At 36.5% G+C, this 18,668-nt stretch overlaps 1 protein-coding gene across 3 annotated transcripts; it reads left to right on the top strand.

Moving 5' to 3' along the window:
- Positions 1 to 407: 407 nt before the first annotated feature.
- On the top strand, positions 408 to 18,535 carry LOC113735305 (E3 ubiquitin-protein ligase UPL6-like). 3 transcript variants are annotated; one of them, XM_072081633.1, is made up of 26 exons: positions 411 to 928; positions 3,901 to 3,998; positions 4,206 to 4,333; positions 4,900 to 5,014; positions 5,687 to 5,864; positions 6,155 to 6,334; positions 6,679 to 6,858; positions 7,488 to 7,569; positions 7,721 to 7,839; positions 7,945 to 8,249; positions 8,347 to 8,443; positions 9,170 to 9,313; positions 9,449 to 9,532; positions 9,649 to 9,735; positions 9,939 to 10,079; positions 10,204 to 10,329; positions 10,644 to 10,742; positions 12,431 to 12,498; positions 13,175 to 13,241; positions 13,840 to 14,010; positions 14,178 to 14,267; positions 15,517 to 15,597; positions 16,170 to 16,243; positions 17,362 to 17,433; positions 17,534 to 17,623; positions 17,862 to 18,535. In XM_072081633.1, exons 1-26 carry the CDS (start codon positions 770 to 772, stop codon positions 17,926 to 17,928), a joined length of 3,102 nt encoding a protein of 1,033 aa, XP_071937734.1. In that variant the 5' UTR covers positions 411 to 769; the 3' UTR covers positions 17,929 to 18,535. The 3 variants fall into 3 exon arrangements, with proteins under 3 accessions (XP_071937736.1, XP_071937734.1, XP_071937735.1); XM_072081634.1 differs by lacking the exon at positions 6,679 to 6,858; XM_072081635.1 differs by lacking the exons at positions 15,517 to 15,597; positions 16,170 to 16,243; positions 17,362 to 17,433; positions 17,534 to 17,623; positions 17,862 to 18,535 and having other exon boundaries at positions 408 to 928; positions 14,145 to 14,267.
- The last annotated feature ends 133 nt before the right edge of the window (positions 18,536 to 18,668 follow it).

Here is an 18,668-nt window from a genome sequence, read left to right as displayed (position 1 = left end):
TAACAACATAAAATGATTACCTCCTATATTTCTTTTTCCATGAAACAAAATATGCATTTTTTTGAGGTTGTTTTTTGAAGTTATTTTTTTGAAATTATTTTTGATATTTTTAAGATTATATTTATTTGTATATTACACAACATTATATATGAAAATGATCAAGCCAAACGGATGACAATCATACTATTGAGCATAGGGGTGCAATCAAGTCAGACGATACGAGTAGCACTAATTCTGATCGAGTTCGAGCTCGAGTACGGTGCTACTCGAGCTCGACTCAGTTCCGTAGTATCCTAATTAAGCATACGTCCTTGCACACGTGTTTTGGTACAGAAAAAAAAAAACCAGTAAAGTAAAACGAAACAAGAAGTTACGGTGGAAACTCCTGAACGCTTAAACAACAAGAGGACTCAAGAAAAGTCTTCTCCTCCTTTCCATCCTCGGTGCTATTTTATTTGTACTGCTTGCTGCTCATTGCTAACTCCCGCAAAAGTTTTTTATTAAAAAAATAAAAAAAAGAAAAGGAAAACGTATTTGATTTTGAGCAGGCATTTTTTCCTCTTTCTGTTAAGTCACTCAGCTCATAGTTTTTCTTCCTCTTTGCCTTTTCTCTTTACTCTTTTGCAATTTCATTATTACATTCAAAATTGACACTCCTATTTAATAGGCTAGTTAGATTGGAGCTTTTTCTTCGTCTCGATTTTTAGTTTTTATAATTTCTTTTGGGTTGAATTGATCATTGTTGCGGTGGGGAATAAAAAAGGGGAAGATGTTTTTCTCCGGCGATTCATCGACCAGGAAGCGAGTGGATTTAGGCGGACGGAGTTCCAAAGAAAGAGACCGGAAGAAGCTTGTGGAGCAAACTAGGTTCGAGAGGAATCGCCGCCTCCAGTTGCGTCAGAACAACTCTGCTGCTCTCAAAATTCAGGTCTCAAAAAGCCTTCATATTCAGGCTTAACGTTGTGTTACAATATATATACGGTTTGATGTGCAGTACCAATGTCTTTGGTTTTCATTTCTTTCGTTAACTTAGCTGGTTCATATCATTGTGAAAGCTATGAATTTGTGAAATTTTGACATGCTTTAGGTCAATTACGAACTAGGTTTTAGCTTGTTTACGGAGTACATTTTATCTCTTGGTTTTTTTTTTTTTTTTTTTTTTTTATAAAAAAAAATCTCTTTAGTTTTTGAATTATGTAGTACGAGGCCTTAGATAGAGAGCTAGACTAGCCCGTGGAGGATATTTATGTTTCATTTAGCTTCGTATCGTTATTGACACTGGACATTTGGCTATTGGATGGTATTTATGTTGGGTTTAGGAGAATATACGGAATACATGCTGGATGCAAGTATAAGATTGCGGTTAAAGTGGGGATTTTTAGGTTATTTATTTATTTATCTTAACTAAGCTTAAAGATCATGTTGTTAGCGGGATACTAGGTTGGATTCTGTTAATGAGTGGAAAAATGTGGAGGGGTGGGGTCAGAAACATATGTTTGGTTGCACTAGTGTGTCTTAGGTTAATGAAAACAGCGTGCATATTTACGGGAAGCCGTTAATCGACACAAAAAGGCCACTCATAAACGAAATAGCAAAAAAGGAATGATATTTCTATATAGGTTGGGAAGCTGTTAATCACTGCAAAAAGGCCACTCATCAATGAAATAGCAAAAAAGGAATGAAATTTCTGTATAGGCTGCTATTTAATTTAAGCATGATCGGGTCTATTATTATCAGGTAGCAGGATTGAGTAGAATCAGAAAACAAAGACAAAAACGTAACATTGGTACCCAAGCAGGTACCTGGGCATTTACAGGATCGACTTTCGTGTTCTAATCATTTTTGATGAATAAATTTTGGTAGTGTGGATTATGATGTATGTTCTACTTCGTACTTGTGGCAAGTGCATTGAGCATTTAAAATAATAAACACAAGGGGTTATGATAATTACTCCATTTGAAAAGAACGATACATGTAGGTGATGCGCCTGTTGGCATCTGTTTATACACGTTCTTTATCACGTATCATGTAGGAATGAAGAAAGTTGTCTCTTCGGTTATAAAATCCTTTTTCATCCTTAGTTCTCTCAAGGTTTATCTTGTTCCTCATTCCACCAAGGCTGGATGGCATGCCCATGTTCCTGTGGCATATAGAAATGAATAATATATGCACTCTAAAGAGAAGATTTTCTTGCAACTAGTTGATTTACATTTTTGTGCGTTTTACCCAATTGTTATCTGGAATTTTGATTGACGATCATCACATCACTTTGTCTACAGGACTTGAATTTTGTACGATTTAAATAGTGCATTGTCCCTGTAATCTTTCATCCATCACATAATTGTTGGCCAATCATGTGCTAGAATTGGTGAGCATGTTTGTTTGCTGGGAAAAATTAAAAGGCCTTTAATTTGAGGCTATGAATGAAGGATCCAAGTGTATGACAGGAAGAATTAGTCTTGGATGGGATGATGATACTTAGTCCCATGTCAACATTTGATTCCAAACGATCTGAAGTGATAAGTTGACTCGGATAGTCTCTGCACCTAAAATTGACAACTGAGAAAATCCTATTTTATCTGCTTTTCATGCTTTAGGTCAAAGGCTAGCATTAAGAGTCATAAGTGGTCAGTTGAGTAGAATTGATTAACTTAAGGAAATATGCGAAAACTGGTTTAACACTCATCACATGTTTGTGGTTAGTCACGATATTTATTATGATATTTACTATCTGGCCTCCTAAATTTATAACTAGTCATGATATTTATTATGTCACTTATGCTTTTTCCCCCCTCCTTTCAGACGATGGTTAAGCTTAGCTGCTGTTGATATTGTTATGCTGCATGTGTTGTGCTGGCCTTGGAACTTTTCTTTTGGTGACAGATAGGTTTTTGAAGTTAGCAGAAAGAAAGCTTTGAAATATTTTTGTGTTACAATTGTGGAATTGCCTTAAAACTTCCTAATTGACCAATTACTCCCTATTTTAAATATGTTATCATTTGGAATTCGTATTGTTACCAGCATCAATTTAATGTTGAAAGTTAAGTGTGGTTGCTTGTTTAGTTCTCTAATAATCAGAAGATTTACCTTAAGTTCTATGTAGAATCATTGCCTATTTCATTAGAGAATATTGAAGTAAGTTCACCTCAGCTTGTGACATGAACGTGTTATATGTAGAATCATTGCCTATTTCATTAGAGAATATTGATGTAAGTTCACCCCAGCTTGTGACATGAACGTGTTATACAGTAAAATTGCTTTTAAGGACCCTTGGAACTAGAGCCACCTATTTTTTGTTTAATGTATTAACAGAAGTATACATTGTATTAATAAAGATAATAAAGCTTTGATTGGATTATCCCTAGCGCCTCAATTGGGATAATAAAGATAATAAAGCTTTGATTGGATTATCTCTAGAGCCACATATTTTTTGTTTAATGTATTAACAGAAGTATACATTGTATTAATAAAGATAATAAAGCTTTGATTGGATTATCCCTAGAATCTCAATTGGGATAATAAAGATAATAAAGCTTTGATTGGATTATCTCTAGAGCCACCTATTTTTTGTTTAATGTATTACCAGAAGTATACATTGTATTAATAAAGATAATAAAGCTTTGATTGGATTATCCCTAGCATCTCAATTGGGATAATAAAGATAATAAAGCTTTGAGATAATTATCTCTAGAGCCACCTATTTTTTGTTTAATGTATTAACAGAAGTATACATTGTATTAATAAAGATAATAAAGCTTTGATTGGATTATCTCTAGCATCTCAATTGGGATAAATTGATTTTTTTAATTTCTGCAAGACTAGGCCTGTAGGGAGCTTGAAAACTCAATGACTGAAACTCCATTGGTTTGTTGCCCAGCTTTGACTAATTTCTTGTTACAGAAATGCTTTAGAGGGAGAAAGCTTGTGGAGGCTGAACGTTCAGAAGTACGAGAGAGGTTTTTTACCAGATTTGGCAAGCACTTCCAGATTGTGGACAGGTATGCTGTTGGTTCCTCATTTTGATTTTGTTAGTTGCTAGAATGTCTTATTGAGGTCTCTGTTTTTGTAGTTTAATAAGTAAGGCCTTATTGTTCCCCCCTTTCTTCAACTGTTCTTTCATATAGCTCCTGTTCCCTTTGTGGGGCTCAAATTATTTATATAACCTTTTTCAACATAGTTTGATTCTTCTTAGTTTCATTGTCCAGGCAATGCTTTGGTCCAGATTCTGATTTTCTCCGCTGGCTACTTTTCTTTTTTAACCCCAAAAATGCTGCTGATTGTTCTGCCCTTGTGGAAGTTTGTCAGTTGCTTCAGAAGTTGGATCAAGATAATGGTAAGTCAATAAGTAACTTCTGACAAGATTTTTCGACCAATCAACTAACGGCTTATCATGTTATGTCTTCAAGTCTGTTGAATCATACGAATTATCATTAAATATAATTTTGATTAACTCGTAAGCATGCTTTAATTGGTAGCATGCTATCGGAATAGTTTTCTGCCATACTTCATGTATAGCTGTAGAAATGGAGTGGTATGTCCTTTTCGCTCAATATTCAACTTTTTACTCCATCCTTTTAGGAGCGATTATCTCATATCTGATGAATAAAATGCTAATACAGTGTAACTTCATATTAGAATTTGCAAAACCTGTCATCAACTTGATATAAATTTAAAAGAAGGAACGGGAAAACTTACTCTTTCTGTGATGCCTTCAACACTGCAAGCATCTTTTTAATAAGCAGATTCATTTTGACGGGTGTCTTGTGAGCATATTCTTTTGGATTTATTTGCAAATTATCTTAATTTCTGTCTCTCCCTATCTATCTTTTATTTATCTGTCTATCTATTTATCTACGTGTGCTTCATTGTCATGCTAATGCTAGCAATGTTTATCTGCAGTGCTAGATATTATAAGCCTCTTTGCTGGTGCTGACTATCCATCCAATAAAGCCCTGGTGGAGTACAGGGTTAAGAAATTTGCTTTGGCATGTATTCAGGCAATTTATGAGAATAGGTTTGTAAAGAAACCCTCATGTCAGTAGTTTCTCTTAAAAATTGTTAGTTCTCTTTAAATGCTTCAAGTATTGTTGGTTTGCTGTGCAAAGGCTATGTTATAGTATTGTTTGTGCATGGACATTCCTTGATGTCTTGCTGAGCTGCTTAATGTCATGCACTGGCCATCATAAAGCTGATTTATTTCTTTAATCATATATAGTTGTTTGTTTTCTGGTAACAGCTAAACACATTCTTCCATCTTTACTACTGAAATGTAGTGCTGGAATAAGTGTAGGAGCTTTGCACGAGCTAGTGACCTTACAAAAATCATATTAGTTAGCTAATGAAAATGGAATATACGGCATACAATGCTCCTGCCTGAGTGCTACTAGGAAAGGGATTTCTTTTTAATTATTATATGATGTCTCCAAAATCTGTATCAGACTATGACTTTGTTGACTATATTCCACAAATGTCTGTTAATGTGTAATTAGCATTTGTAAATATAAGTGCCACCCTGAAGATGTCACATGGCCTCGAAATTCAGACCAAGTTATTTTTGAAACCTTTCGACGGACTTTTCTTCAGAAGTTAGTTCTTGAACGGTAAATTGCTTATATCAGTTGTGACTTTTGCAGGATCCAGTTAAGAGACCAACTAATGGCATATAAACATGTTGTGACTTTTGCAGGATCCAGTTGAGAGACCAACTAATGGCATCTAAACATTCTGGTGCTCCAGCAATTCTCTTGTTAGATGCATTACATCTATTGATTGATGACAGACTTCCCTGGGCTTGTAACACAGTCAGCTATCTTTTACAAAGAAATGTATTTTCCATGTTTAGAAATGTCATTCTGACGCTGAAGGTAAGATCAACCTGATATTCAGAATGGATTGCCTTTTGTTTTCAATGGCTTAGAGTTGTAATGAGCTTTATTTGGTTTACCCAACTACCCATACAGGAATTCAAGCTTGAAGTTGTATTTTGTATTTAACGTATGTGGCTCCTAGATTTCAAGTGTTCTTGGTGTTTGGATTTTTCCTTATTCTGGTTTTTTATTGTATGTGACTGAGTCTTGTCTTCTCTTGGATATCCTTGAAGTTCCTTCTTATGAGATGTATCATTAATAGTTGCATTGCTGTGGATTACATGCAGGAAGTAGCTATCCAGGGCCTTGTTGGTGATGTATCTTCTTTGGAACGTGTTCTGGCCCTCATTATATCTCATGTGGGGCAAACACCTTGTGTTTGTCCGAATGTTGACCCAAGTTGGAGTTTCTCATCCCAGCTTCTTACAATTCCTTTCTTGTGGCGTCTTTTTCCGCATCTAAAAGAGGTAGACTAATTAATGATAATTCATTAACAATCGGTGTCATTATATTCTGTTTCTTGTCAAGAATTTGGGTATGATTAGATATTGGGAAAGTGGGCTTCATTGCAGTGGAGTGACTTCTCAGTTTTGCATGCAGTACACAAATATACATAGCCCTTATCTGCTCTGTATTGCTTTTATTTTGCTACAAAAGCTTTATGCTGTTGTAGCCTGATTCACGTATCCACTCTCTCTTTGTACCTTGTACTGCTACACAGGTCTGTGCTGTTCTTCAATTGTTTGGAATATGTTATGCTGTGACCATCTGCTTGCATAGTAGTTAACAGCTGCTTTTATTGTTTATCTAGACTTTTGGAGCTCCTAGGTTGAGTCAGCAGTATTTCCATCAGATGGCCCTCTGTGTGAAAAATCATAAGAATGTTCTACCTGAAGATATATCAAGTGATTTTCCTAGTTTCGCCTGTCTTCTTGGAAATATATTAGAAGCTGCTGGAGTTGCTTTCACTCAGCCTGAGTCATTTGATATGGTACAACTCAATATATTTTTACCATTTTTTAGTAGATTCCTGGGCTATTTGTGGATATAAACTCCCCAGTATGTTGTGGCTTGGCTCCATTGATGGTCTGCATTATCATTTGCTTCCCATGAAAATATATTTTTTAATCTTCTTTGAAATAATTTAACTTGAAAAGTTCTACTTATCTCTTGATATTTTACCTTCCTTATAGATTTGCTTTATATAATATCATTGAGGAGAAGTTAATTTCCCAATCAAAGGAGAGTAAGAGTCAAATCAATTATTTTCTTGCTTGTAATGCCTCTTTGTTTGGAGACATGTCTTTGATTCAAGTACCTTGCCACCTCTTTTTCCTTCTGTTGACCCGGTACCTTCTGTCCAAACAGTACTTTCTAGTATTTCTTGAGCTACCGCTTCTTTATCCTCAAATCGTTGATGGGAATTGAGGCAGGTTCAGCTGATTCATCCGCTCCTGTCTGTGTTGACTATCATTTATTAGTGAAGGGCTGTCAGTTTTTTTCCATAGAATGATAATAGTTTTGTCTTGCTCCATCTCTACATCAGTATGTTATTTAGGTGGACTTTGAGCCTATTTGTAATTGGTTTGAAGTTCCTTCCTTTTTCTTCTTCTGCATCAGGCTGTAGATTTTGTGACTCTTGCAACATTTTTGTTGGAAGCAATTCCACCCATCAAAACATTGAATGAAGGAGGTAAACAAAGTAAGTCTTCATAGTACACTTTAACTTACCGTAGGCTTGATTTTTATATTTGAGTGCATTGTGATACTAAAATCCTGGACTTGATTATCCACAGTGTCATAACAGAATTGCCTCTTTTAAATTTTGATTCTATTTCATATGTTTGTTTCAGATTCCAATACTTATGATGACGAAATGCTTGTTGATGATGAACGAGCAGAAAAAGTTCTAAATGGTGATTTGGAGCTCCAGATTTATAATGCAATAGATCCACGCTTTCTTTTGCAATTGGTATGAAACTTAAACAGTCCAACAATGTTTAATGTGCATGTTAAACTGAGTTGTGAGATTCTGTTTCAGAAATATTAATTGAAACTTTTTGTCATTGCTGAGCAGACAAATGTTTTGTTGGGTGGGGTTTCGCTTGCCAATAATTCATATATAGGTGGGCCCAATGATAAAGAGGCTGCAGCTGTTGGTGCTGCTTGTGCTTTCCTTCATGTTATGTTCAACATCCTGCCTCTAGAGCGCATCATGACTGTGCTAGCTTATAGAACAGAGTTGGTTCTTGTGCTTTGGAACTTCATGAAATGCTGCCATGACAACTGTAAATGGTCATCCTTGTCCAAGCTGTCTGCATATTTGCCTGAAGATGCACCTGGTTGGTTACTACCTTTGGCTGTTTTCTGCCCTGTTTACAAGTAAGAAATCTGTGGTTTGGCATCATCTATTCTTGCATTACATGACATTGTATTGTGAGTTAATTGACATCTCATGTTTGTATAAATGCTTGACCAGGCACATGCTTATGATTGTTGATAATGAAGAGTTTTATGAGCAAGAGAAGCCACTGCCACTGGATGATATCCGATGCTTGATTGTTATTATAAGACAGGTATTCTTGTAGAGGTTGGCTAGTAGCATTCTGTTGTTTACCACTTGGTGTTTTGAAGGGTTTTATTTGGGGATGTTTTAGTTGTTGAAAAGAAGCCTCACTTTTTTTTTTTTTTTTTTTTAAATCTGAATTCATTTTTTGGACTTTGCTAGCTGAGCACACTTCAAACCCCTAGTCCCTGCCAAACAGGCAGCTGGGCATTCGGGATTTAATCAGCTCATAGATAGCTTCTTCTATGAATTATGTAGATGTTGTTTTATCTCCATATGTTTGCAAACATAGTAGTTCAACAAATATTCAAGTCCATTTACTTAATAGGCAATCCACCTCTCTGTTACTCTTGCCTGTGTTTGCCAAGGGATCAACTTGACATGGGCTTAGCTTTTGCATTTACTCTATTGAATGTGATCTCTTCAAGTTCATTCAGGACCTTTTGCTTTCTTAACTCTTAGCATTTTACTTTAAATGACCAAGAAAGACGTGTTTTAAGCTATCTTGTATAACAGAATCAGAACTATATTAAACTGACTAACAATTTTTTAATAGCTGCCCACTTGTTTGCATGTCAATGTCAAAGCACAATCTCATTGAACCAGTTCTCTTAGATTTGAAAGTCTGATGTTGCTTCCTGGATCACTAAGCTCTTTGCTATGCTCAAATTCTCAATAGAATAAAATTCCTGACACTGTGGTGATATCCTGGTGCATTTGCACTTTCTTTTTGTAGGCCTTGTGGCAACTCCTGTGGCTGAATCCTGTGGCACCACCTAATTTTTCCAAGTCCCCTGTTGACACCTTTGCCATGAAGAAGCACCCATTGGAATTTCTTCAGCATAGAGTTTGTGTTACAGCTTCTGAGCTCTTGTCGCAGGTATATTTTACAAAAGTTTTGGATGATCTTGGTTATGGTTCTGTTTGTTTTTCCAATTCTGAATATTTCTCATGCATATGCCTTTATCATTGCATCTTCCATTTTGCCTCCTCCTGATATGATTCAACTTTTTAGTTGCAAGATTGGAATAACAGAAGGCAATTTACACCCCCAAGTGATTTTCATGCTGACGGTGTCAATGATTACTTTATCTCTCAGGTATATGCTTTCTAACTTCACTTTCAATAAGTTGATAGAATTGCCCTCCCCCCCCGACAAAAAGAAAACCCATGAAAAGACCTCTAGTTGTTAATTATGCTATTTATTTTCTCCAGGCGACCATGGAAAATACTAAAGCAAATGATATACTAAAACTAGCTCCCTTCTTGGTTCCATTTACGAGCAGAGCTAAAATATTTGCGGTGAGTTGCTTATCCATTGATTTTTTCATTCTGTCAGTTTTTCTGTGTGCTTGCTATCTTCAAAGAAAATGATTAAATGTGGATTTATTAATTCCTAGTTTTCTCCCCTTTCTCTCACAAAATGTTGTATAAGGAATTCTGTTTTCCTCTGATTATGATTTTACTGACTGCTGATGAGAGTCATTGTTGGATCCATCTACCAGTCACAGCTTGTTGCGGCAAGGGAAAGGAATATACCTCATGTCCCCTATGTTAGGAACAGGTTCAGAGTAAGAAGAGATCATATCTTGGAAGATGCTTTTGATCAGTTGAATGCCTTGACTGAAGAGGATCTTCGAGGACTGGTGATATTTTTGTTTTTGTATTTAGCAGTTCTGAACTATATAAATTACTATGTTGAGTCCCTTATAAAAGATTAGCCGCTTTGCCTTCATACCTGATATGATCATCATCATTGTTTTTGTCCAGATTCGTGTTACTTTTATCAATGAATTTGGAGCGGAGGAGGCTGGAATCGATGGTGGTGGTATTTTCAAGGATTTTATGGAAAATGTTACTAGAGCAGCCTTTGATGTACAGTACGGATTATTTAAGGTTGTGTCTATGCAGTGACTTTAAGCTACAAATATGCTCTTCATCTTTATGCCGATTTATGCATGTGTCGTCATATGTGTGGACGTACCACACATCTGAAGTCGATGGCATGAGCACATCATGAAGGAACCTGTTTTTTTTTGTAGTCCACAGTGGTCCATTCATGCAGCAAACTCTCTCTCTCTCTCTCTCTCTGTCTCTCTGTCTCTCTCTCTCTCTCTTATGAAAATGAAAATGCCCATGTACAATTTATGCATGTATGAATATTTGCCTAATTAATTCACTACATAATCATGTTTTTGGTCTTTTTGAAGGAAACGGCGGATCACCTACTGTATCCCAATCCTGGATCAGGACTAGTACACGAACAGCATCTCCAGTTGTTTCACTTTCTTGGAACTGTTCTTGCTAAGGTAATGATACATCTGTACATTTAAAAGATAAATGCTTGTCTTTCATGTCGCGGCATCTGGCTTTCCAGCTCATCATATACGTGAATTATAGAATTGATTTGAGTACACTACATTTAGGGAATGGATCCAAAATGTGGTGGAAAATTTTCCTTGACCATATTCTGTAGCTCATAGCTAACATTTATGTCTTGTTAAAAAAAAGGGTGTGAATTATAAAAGCTAATCTGGGTATCTGTTAGTGATTTTGAGATGATAATTTTTCCAGGATGAACCAAGTGAATCACACGATTGTGTTGACTGGAGGGGGGGGGCGGTAGTTGAGGAGTAGGACAGATTTTAGGAGGTTTCAGAAGGTTGTTTGCTCTTTGTTGAGGGAATCTGTATTGGAAAGATTATGCCGTCTTAGTGTTGAACCTTTCTTTTCATTTTTTGTCACGTCTTAGGAACATAAACAGGTGCTTGACATGACAGACAATTGGAAATGGAGCCTTAGAGGGCATGTGGCTCTTGTATCGCTGGTGGCTTTAAAATATTGAAACCACCTGCCCATGGTGACACAGAATCTGGGTGCATTGAGTAGTATAGAAAATTGAATCATTGAATAGGCCTGAAGTCCAATCTTAAAGTAACTTTTATATGGTTTCATACCCAGATCAACCTGCCAATTGACTGGTTGTGTACTTGGTGATATGACGTGGAGCGCCATGCTGAGCAGCTTTTGCAAGCTCCCAAAATCACCCTTTTGTGAGATGTTCCTTAGTGGAACCATTGCCGGTGATTCAAAATTTGGATGCTACATCATCCTAATGCAAGCTTGTTAATATGATATAAATTTTGGAAAGTTTAGCTCTGCCTGCTGCTTGTACTAAGACTCAATTCAAGGACCGAGGCCAAACAGGTCATTTAGCCATTACTGAGCCCAATTTGGTTCCACGTTTGATTGGAATTAGTTCACCAGACAAAGAATTCAAATATTTTGCCTGTACCTACAAAGATATCATTTCCATTCTGCAACTCATTCTAGTTGCAAAAAATGGATTTTATGATTTACACTTCTAGTCTAGCTTATCTCACCATCCTCTGTATGCAGTATTTTTTACACATTATAATAAGTTCTGTTTTCTTTTCATTGACTTGCAATAAAGGTCAATATGTTGAACCAGCCTGTATGTGTGTTGGCCTGGGGAGGCTGAGTTTTAATGCTTAGTACTTGTTGACACTCTTCTAATGGGATGGTCTCTGGGTTCGTAGAGTTGAGCTTCAGGTTACAGGATGGCAATTTATCAACCAAGATTCACCATTGAGCATTTTTTAGACCATATTCATTGTACTTAATTGGTCACTGAGTTACTTGGTAGACTTAGCTGGTGTAATCTTTTATGATAGGTAAACAACAATAAAGATTTGCTTTATTCTCTGTGTGATGGATTAAATTCTTCTCCTATACCAGGCACAGAAACATGGATTGTCAGGGTCCATGCAAATATTGAATATCACTGCACATTTAACACTATATTCTGATTGCACTCTCACTAATTTATGGATCTTTTTCAATTGTCTAATTTTTTGTTATGATCAATTGTTTCTGTAATTTCCAGTGATTGCATCTGCTCGAGTAATTCCTAGGTCAGAATGATTGTTTTATGTGGTCTTTATTGCTTAAGTATGATATGGGTTTTTTGTCGTAGGCAATGTTCGAGGGAATTCTTGTTGATATACCATTTGCAACCTTCTTTCTGAGCAAATTGAAGCAAAAGTAAGGCACTCAGTCTTGCTTCTAACATGTTCTAACATTCCCTTTTCATGATAAGCTTGTGTAGGGTTGGGTGGTTCGGGGGAACGGTGTGTGAGTGAGAGGTCCTGAGTTTGAGACCTCCCACTTACACTTAAAAAAATGGTAAAAAAAAAGGATACTTGTGGAGGTGTATCCAACTTGAAAGCTTAAGAACAAAGTAATAACTTTTATCAGTCAAGTTTATATCTTGATACCCAAAAATTGCGGCATATACTAGTCTCTGGTGTTTGTGAAAACACCTTGGACCCGAGGGCTGAGTGACATGCTTGCTAGTGAGATCAATTGACCTCACCTGGTTGGTAAATTGAATTTTAATTGTTATCCTATTTTATCCACCATTAACTTTCACCAAGAATGGTATGAGTTTGACCAGTGTCAGATGAAAATAGGAATTTCTGATGCATATCAGAGGATGTTTAGTGATATAGAGCTGATTTTGTAAATCTAGGCACATAGAATTGCAGCAGTATTTGATGTGATGTTACTTCTTCGATGGGAAAGAGTTGCATAATGATTGGGCTGATTTGGGGTAGAATGGAGAATGGGGAGCCAAAAAGATGGCTATCTAGTTAATGGCATGCTACTTTGCTTTTGGTACTTCTCTAAAATGGGGCTTCTTGATGATGTTGCTACTCAGGTACAATTACTTGAATGATTTGCCTTCCTTGGATCCAGAATTATATCGGCATCTGATATTTCTGAAGGTGATGCTTCCCTCTCCTGTGTCTGCTTTATTGTGATTATTCACAAGGATCATTTATGCTCAATGGAAGTTGAAGGTTCATAAATTTGTAGAAAATTGTTAGTTTCTCTTCCCAAACCTTTCATGAGATTTTCTGTATTCTCTCTCATTTTGTACATGGCAGTAGCAACCATATTTTAGAGTTAATTTCAAAAAATTGGGCAATGGAGTGTATGATAGCATCAGAGATGATGATAACTTTTAATAATATCATTTCTACCTAAAGTAGAGTTTGTCCTCGAATCTCTCTCTTAGTGATTAGAGGAGTGTTATCTGAAGATGCTCCATCTTTTGTGTTAGTATAGAAGCTGCTTTGGTGCAAACTTTTCCTTCGTTGTTTAAGGCTTTTACTCCAAGTTATTTTTTTTGCCTTAAAAAAAAAACTATCGAGCAAAGAATGCCTTCCTCTCTTACTCCATGAAATAGTTGGAGATAAAGAAATACATCCCTAAAGGGTATGAAGATAAAGAATAGAAAAGATATTATTGCCTATAAAGTTCATATGTGCCTCTTATTTGGCAATTCTTTTTATACTGTCTTTTTGGCGTTTGCAATTGCAGCATTATGAAGGTGATATCTCAGGGTTAGAGTTGTACTTTGTTATTGTCAATAATGAATACGGGGAGCAAGCAGAAGAAGAGCTGCTTCCTGGGGGAAAGAATTTACGGGTGACAAATGAAAATGTCATCACATTTATTCATCTTGTAGCCAACCATCGTTTGAATTTTCAGGTGAATATCCATCTTATCATATTTAGGTTTTTGCGTCTGCGTGTTTATCTCTGTGTTTGCATTTGTGGGCTGTTAGATGGCCCTCCACTTTGATCCATGAAGGCCTCCCTCTAATTGTTAATTTTTTCTCCAAGGTTCATGTTTAAAATTATCACTATGATTTTCAGATACGCCAACAAAGTTCTTATTTCTTGAGGGGGTTTCAGCAGCTTATACAGAAAGAATGGATTGACATGTTTAATGAGCATGAACTTCAGGTATTTCAAGCCTTGAAAATCTTAAATTTCTGTCGTGTTCAATTTTGTCTTGTTATATGATTCTACTTTCAACTATCAAAACTATATAAATCCAAGGTCAGCAATAAGGTGTTGTATCATAAGTTTTTATATTCCCCAGTTGTTTTTGAAAGCAAACTTGTCTAGAATCATGGCCCAAATTATGGTACAATCAGCAATATTGGGTGTTAAAACACTTGCTGACCTGTCAGTGACAGCTTATGTCTTTGCGGTCATAGTAAGGAGAAGAAGTTATATGCAGTAGGCGGGAAGGCACTCTGCCGCCCTTAGAAACGTAATATGAATCAGAAAACATGATATGCACAGGATATTAACAACATTCATTTTATTTGCTCTAGTTCATGGTGAAAGTAAAGGTATTTTTATGAGGGTATGGTGAAAATATTGTGAACTTGTGAATATTTGGAATAAATACATACACATTCAGTGTATGATAAATTGAGAATTTTCATGTATTATTCTTGATATACCTGGAGTTGTGGTTCATAGCTAAAAAAAAAATCCCTACGTATAAAGGACTAAATCATTTTGTTGTTCATCCTTTATGAGCTTGTCCCAAATTGCACAAGTCTTGTCACCTGAAATGGAATGAAAGATAACTGTGTGGTGGTGTCATCTTGTACCTCGAAATTGGCAAAACTGTTATGTTCAAATTAGCTTGATTGCTGTTGATAGGAATCAGCGGTAACAGTGATGTGAAAGGCTTTTGCTTTTCTCTTCAAGGACCAATCAGCTTGCTGTTAAAGGAATACCAAAAAGCAAATTCTAATAGGAAGTAGTGAGCAAGTATTTATCTCCTCGTACATGCAAGTAGATTTATACTTATTCATTTTGTGCAACATAATCTCATTCAATTTCTCTTCTATTTACATTACTGCAATGATTTTCCGTACTCTCCCTTCTCGTTCACAACTGAGGTTATCTTTATGTATGAGTCATTTGGGTGTCAAAACCCAGGTAAAGGAAGTGGGAATAGAGAGAGAGTGTGTGTGTGTGAGAGAGAGAGATGGCTGGAAAATTGTAGTATTCACAACTCATGCATATGCTTGATTTGATCGTGAACAATAAGATTGAAAATTAGAATATCTGTGAGCATGGTAACCTGTTGCATAAATTTATTGTTGTTATTATTTTTTTTAAGTCCGAACGTTATAAAGAGATGCCATTGGTGTTCTATTGAACTAACAAAATTTTCCTCCTCTTCTTCTAGCTTTTAATATCTGGATCAGTTGATGGCTTTGATCTTGATGATCTTCGAGCTCATACCAACTATGCAGGGGGCTATCATCAAGTAAATCTCTCTCTCTCTCTCTCTCCAGTTCTGAAGTTACTAGGTCTTCTGCGTTGAATTGAAACATTCTGGTGTTACATGGTTAATGTGAAACATTTTCTTTAAAATTTCTATGCTACTTAAGATTTACTAGTTCAGTCTGGTTTTAATATCAACTCCTTAGTTGGTTTCTTGTCTTTTGGATGTTAGATAACTATTGCATCTGACAATTTCTATTAGTGAAGCAGAAAATACTTATTGGTATAAGGATGAACACAAAGTTTGCATACTGTGCTCATTATTGAACTTGTGGACTTGTAAGCTGGACTGTGGACAGCAATTTCATAAAATACAATGATATTTACTCATCCATTGTTAGGAAAGTTCCAAACTTGGGATATGAATGTTAATGAATGGCACCTGAGAGTCCTCTATCCATGATCAGTTGAGGCGATTGCTGTGTCTCTGGATGACCGGTCATTGATTGCTTATTTTCAGAGACTAATGATTTTTATAATTATCAAGCATGCTCTTTTATTGGTTGCTTTTCGCTGTTGATAAACATTGATCCTGACTATAGTTCTGATCTGCAGGAGCACTATGTCATCGAGATGTTCTGGGAAGTTATCAAATGCTTCTCTTTGGAAAATCAGAGGAAATTTTTGAAGTAAGTTGTGTCAATGAACTAATGGATTTTTTTTAGTTCTTCCTTCCAAATTGAATGCACTTTCCAACTTGGTATATTGATTTAGTACTTCAGGAAGAACATTTAGGAGCACGCGGGTGTGTGTACCATCATGTGTGGCAGAAAAGTTAATGACATGCTCTATTAATATTATACCACCCTTTCCATGTAAACACATTAGCCTTTAACTCTCCTAAATGAAGACTGAAGGAATGATATCCAAGCAAAAGTAGCTCACTTGGGGAGGGCTGTCTAAAGAGAATTATCCTTTAGTTGTATCTTCTTCCGAAACTGAGTGTCACGTCACCTTCGCCTTGGTCATGTCTAAGGCTTGACCCAGTTTAGGAAGTCAATACAATATTGAGTTTTCTTCTCAAACTATGATGAATTTAATTACCAATTCCCTTTGGCCGGAAGGGTGATGCCTGGATAAATTTTGTCTTCATAACTTGTCAACTTGCAATGCAATATTTAGTTTTCTACTTGATTTACAATGAAGTTAGTTCCCAATATCCTTTTCCCAAAGGATGATAGCAGGAGAGAGTTTGCCTTCATAGCTTGACAACTTGTAAGTTGTGTCTTAACTAGTTTGGGCGGGAACTCCAATAGTTACCTCCCCGAGCATCATTTATTTTGGTGATTGGCAATTTTCCCACTTTTTGTTTTGCTTTGCTATTGAAGAGTTTTTATACAGAAGTAATATCAGATACTTTTCTAGATTCTTTCTTCCTAACTTTATTCCTCATTCTTGTTTGCCCTCTAACTTGTATTTGACTATATGTAAGTGTGTACACATCTACCTGCAACATTTTTTGGGTCTGAATAGTTGACCTTTATAGGTTCAAGAATTACAACCAGAGTGCCCTTCAATATTTTTTTTTTTTTTTTTTTTGGGCTTCTTGATGTTAAGGTATTGCATTTTACTGTGATTTGTGTCCTGTACCTCAAGATCATGGAAAAGTACATTTATATGTCGAACTAACTCAAAACATGTTGCAGTATGCCCATGTGGTCTATTTTACTATTGTCACTTCTTCAAGATATGAACTACTTTTAGTTAGCACAGCTGAATGAACATTGCTTGTGCTTTTTTACTCAAGGTTTGTTACTGGGTGTTCTCGAGGGCCCTTGCTTGGGTTTAAGCACTTGGAGCCGTTATTCTGCATACAGAGGTATGGTTGGTTTCCGATTATGATGTGAAATGTTATACATGCTAGATGCTCTGCTATTTACATGTCAATCCTTAATGACATTTCCTTCCTACTCAATCAGGGCTGCTGGCAGTGCTTCTGAAGAAGCTCTTGACCGATTACCAACAGCAGCTACTTGCATGAATCTTCTAAAGCTTCCTCCATATAGAAGGTTTTCTTTACTTTGAGCTGCCTGTAGATGATATTCTCTCTTCTATTTTTCTTGTTTGTAAGGGCGTATGTGTCCTCTGTATTACGAGCGTATCAAGCCCATATGCCTGGAGAACTTATATTGTAGCTCTGAAAAAGTTGTCCAAAGGGCATACTTTTAGTAGTTTCAAAATTAGGCATTGCAGGTGTAAATTTTGTTAGTTGCTTATGTTGTTTATGTTTCATTTGGCTTGATACAGCAAGGAGCAGATGGAACAGAAGTTGCTATATGCCATTAGTGCAGCAGCTGGTTTTGATCTGAGCTAATAGAGAGTTGAATCGTAGGGTTATCACGGTAGAGAGTTCCAATTTAAGCAGGCGGAATTCTCAAGTGTATTGGATCAAAGGAAATAATTGGTTTGAGGAGAGCACGTGCTTGGTTGGATTTGAGTACCATTAGGGCCTTCTGTGGGTAAACTATACGCTGGTGATTGTCAACGGGTTGACCAAGTGAAGCCCGAACAGCGGCATGGGGAGGCAACGTTCAACTTCTCCAATGTGCAACTGGATTCTGTGTGGATACAAGATTTGCTAGGCTGCTTGGTCTTTAGATGTACATATGTTGGGGTAGCAATGTAAATCATCTTTGAGGAGACAGGCAACTGTACATGTCAATGGCCTCCTGCAAGTAGGTCTGGCTGGGAAAGTCGGTTTGGGGTTGTAAATTTTTGAGAATCTTATATCTCACATAAAATCCTCGTTGATTAATGGCGGCAGGGGTGGGGGGAAAAAAGAACAAAAGAAGGTTGCCAGACTCTTCTTGAATGATAGCGTGCATAATGGATTAAAAGCTGTGCAGAAGGAAGTATGTACTAAGAGTATGTATGTATAAACTTTAAAGTAAAATTGCACCACCAGTCCTTTATACGTTGCATTTGTATTTTTTTTGGGGCCCTTACTTTCAAAATGATGCAAGTATATCCCTTACAAACACAAAATGGACCATTTTGGTCCGCAGCACTATCTGCTTTTGCTTAGCCTTTGATCCTACATTTCTAGTATTTGTA

The sequence above is a fragment of the Coffea arabica genome, chromosome 3c, assembly GCF_036785885.1.
Source record: "Coffea arabica cultivar ET-39 chromosome 3c, Coffea Arabica ET-39 HiFi, whole genome shotgun sequence".
NCBI classification, from domain to species: Eukaryota; Viridiplantae; Streptophyta; class Magnoliopsida; order Gentianales; family Rubiaceae; genus Coffea; species Coffea arabica.
This window is presented reverse-complemented; position numbering and strand designations above follow the sequence as displayed.

What these genes read in the sequence shown, in the direction of transcription:
- LOC113735305 (XM_072081633.1), top strand. Translation starts at nt 770, where the DNA reads ATGTTTTTCTCCGGCGATTCATCGACCAGGAAGCGAGTGGATTTAGGC. An exon ending in TACAGTACGGATTATTTAAG is followed by an intron (nt 10,330 to 10,643) that starts GTTGTGTCTATG and finishes GTCTTTTTGAAG; the next exon opens with GAAACGGCGGATCACCTACT. An exon ending in CTGAGCAAATTGAAGCAAAA is followed by an intron (nt 12,499 to 13,174) that starts GTAAGGCACTCA and finishes GTTGCTACTCAG; the next exon opens with GTACAATTACTTGAATGATT.